At 54.0% G+C, this 2,997-nt stretch overlaps 1 protein-coding gene across 1 annotated transcript in view; it reads right to left on the bottom strand.

Annotated features, from left to right (window-relative positions):
- GPT2 (glutamic--pyruvic transaminase 2) overlaps positions 1-2,997 on the bottom strand; it is a 32,531-nt gene that overhangs the window by 7,892 nt on the left and 21,642 nt on the right. The window contains exon 6 of the mRNA XM_004371631.2: positions 1,882-1,961. Coding sequence (XP_004371688.1) covers positions 1,882-1,961 — 80 coding nt within the window. The remainder of the gene's footprint in view (positions 1-1,881; positions 1,962-2,997) is intronic.

The raw sequence follows: 2,997 nt of genomic DNA, 5'->3' as shown, positions 1-2,997 counted from the left end.
AGGGCACCATGCGCAGGGGGGCAGCCCCCACACACCAGCCAGTCACCTCAAGTTCTCCCCGAGGGGCTGCTGCCCCCTGGAGGGAGGGCACCATGTGCAGAGGCCCAGCACCCCTCCACCCGCCAGCCCCAGCCTCTGATGCTCTCAGAGAGCCCTGCCCTGACACACCAGCCAGCCCCAGCCTCTGATGTACTTCCAGGGATGAGCCAGAATAAGCCTGGAAGAATCTTCCAGAACAAACAAGGAGGAAAGGCTTAAGGCAGCCCCAGGAGCCCACTTGACTTCTCCCACATTCGTCCCCACCCAACTTCCAGATTTCCTTTCTACCTCAACAGACTGGACGTTATCAAGGATTCCCATCCTCCCAAGCAAGTTCTCTTCCCAAAGTGCAGTGCTTCCTCCCTCTAATAGATTAATAATAACTCGTCGTGACCGTGCTGTCCCCTGACCAGCCTGTCTGAAGGGCTCACCCTGTGGTCCTTTCAGCCCTTCTGTGTTCCCTTCACAACACCTGCCAGCTGGGAATGAGTGTGCTTTCCTGTCCACACTCCACTGCCGGTCTCCCCCACTGGACTCGAACCCTGGAGAGCAACGCCCACTTCTGTCTGCTTTTCCCCTGCCCGAGGTCTCGCGCTCACAGCAGGCTCTGCCCGCTGAGATGAGCTTCCCACCCTCTTTTTGGAGAGCCAGGAAACCGAGGCTTCCTGGGGTGCCAGGTGTCAGTGGGCAGGCCTCCTCCTTCTAGCCCTCCTCCTCCTCCTCCCAGACCGAGAGGGGAGGGGCTTGGGCACCAGGTCCTGAGGAAACCCCTGGGTTCACTCGCTGCCCCTTCTCACCTTTGAAACGAAAATTCAAGGCCCATCTGTTACTAATTACGGCAACTATTTAGTGGATGAGCTGTGTGTGTGTGTGTGGGGAGGGGCGGTGTCGGGCGGGAGGCTAAGAAGGGAAGACACGAAGCTAGTGTGCTGGAACCCATGACAAGCCAGATATCATACAGAAAGGAAGATGAAGTGAAAACAGGATTTGACAGATCCTCAGTTTCTTCTTTGCAAAGGGAAAGAACGGGCAGGCCTTGGCTCCAGAGCTGGGATTGTTTTCTCATCCGTGAAAAGGGCTTTAAGATTCCCCTGCCCCACAGGCCTTTGTGAGAAGTGACACAGTGGCTATGGAAGCTCTAGGCAGCCAGAACGGCGGCTGATTTGAGGGGTCTCAGTCCCTCTACCCGCCCAGCACCCAGTCTCCCTTCTTGGGGAAGAGCCCCTGTATTTGCCCTCAGAGAAAGCCCCTCCCTTGTTCTCCATGTGGAGGTTTGGGAGGACAGAGCAGAGAACCTGCCCCTTGCTCTAGGCCTGGCCAATTTGCATGTTGCATCCCACCAGCGACAGTGATTGGCTCAGCAATAGGTGTGTGACCCAAGCTGCACCAATGAGGCTCAATTCTAGGACTTTTGCTGGAACCACCAGGAAGAGAAGCTCTCTTTCTAGGCTGGGAATTCTAGGCTGGGATGACGCAGGCTGTGTGTGTGAGGCCAACGCAGAGAAATGGAATGAGAGAATCTCAATGATATGGTGTGAGTCCTTGGATCCAGTCCCTCACCTGTGAACCCACTGCCTTTTTATTTTTCTTTTTATGTTTAAAGTGGTTTAGGTTAAGTTTCTAAAATTTATAACCAAGAGTTCAAACCAAAATAGGGATGATTTAGCCATAGTCTTATAGGTCCTGACACTAAATATCCTGACCTTTAGCCACAGTCTCTCTCCCAACATCTAGAAAGTTCTTTCTGGCTGCAGAACAAAATTCAGTCCTGAGCCCCCTCCCCCTGGGAGAGAAAGCTTGCCTCCCACCCCTCTCTGAGGGGCAAGCTGGGGCTGCTCTTACCTCATCAGCCAGGAGAAAGAGTTTCTCTTCCCAAGCAAAGTGAATCACATCTTCTATGCACTTTCTGCTTTGCACCTGACCTAAAACATCCCCAACAAAACCAACATTTAGGGTGTGACCCCATTTAGATTGTCCCCAGGTCAGAATCCCACTCAGAATCACTCAGATGTCCTGTGTTCCCTCAAGACCCCAAGAGACCACCCACCGTGGTTATTGCAGTCAACTCCAGGGCCCTGGAGAGGCGGCCCCATCTCATCTGCTCATTTAAGCCAAGTATGTGGAGGGAATACGGTTTTCACACCCAAGTTCCTTGTTATTCTTACAGCAGGAGTGTGTGTGCATCTGTGCTGAAGGACAGGAAGGCCCGGAAGTGTCATACAGAGCAGGAAAATAACCCTCAAGGGGTAAATCACTCAGCCTGGCCTCCCTTCCTACACTCAGACAGCAGACGATGAAGACTCATGCTGGCTGACGGATCCTGGGTGAAAATGACCACACTTTACTCCTCAGGAGACAGACGCAGCTCCATGAGGCAGGAATGAGGTCCATACTGGCCTATCGTCCAGCTTCAAAGTCAGCACACAGCACGTGCTCAATAAATATTTGCAGAATGGATGGTAAATGAATGAGCTGAGGCACCGCGTTGTCAGAGCCCCCGGTGTCGGGAAGACGACGATGAGCACCCTGCACCCTCCACGCGCTCCACCCCCTTCAGGGCTTGATTAACACACAGTGGAAACAGTCACCGCCCATTTTAGAGAAATGAGTGCAAACAGGGAGATTTCAGTCCGTCGGTTTATAAGTCATACTACTGGCATACGTGGGAAAAGAACAATTGCAGCAAGAGAGAAACCGGATTTTCCCACCATTTCCTGAGCGCTCTATGGGCCTGGCCCTGGGAAAGCCCGAGGCGGCCGCCGCGCACTCGGGGGGAGGGCCCGGGGCGGCCGCCGCGCACTCGGGGGGAGGGCCCGGGGCGGCCGCCGCGCACTCTGGGGAGGCAACACAGCATCAGTTTGCTGACTTCCTGATAAAGGGGATGGTTCTTTACTAAGTCCGTGGGTGCGTATGAATAAACACCACCCCACATGTAAATGTTTAAGTGTGTGTGTGTGT

The sequence above is a fragment of the Trichechus manatus genome, unplaced genomic scaffold (assembly GCF_000243295.1).
Source record: "Trichechus manatus latirostris isolate Lorelei unplaced genomic scaffold, TriManLat1.0 scaffold00014, whole genome shotgun sequence".
NCBI classification, from domain to species: Eukaryota; Metazoa; Chordata; class Mammalia; order Sirenia; family Trichechidae; genus Trichechus; species Trichechus manatus.
Note: the sequence above shows the minus strand (reverse complement) of the source record. Positions and strands in the feature narration are given on the sequence as shown.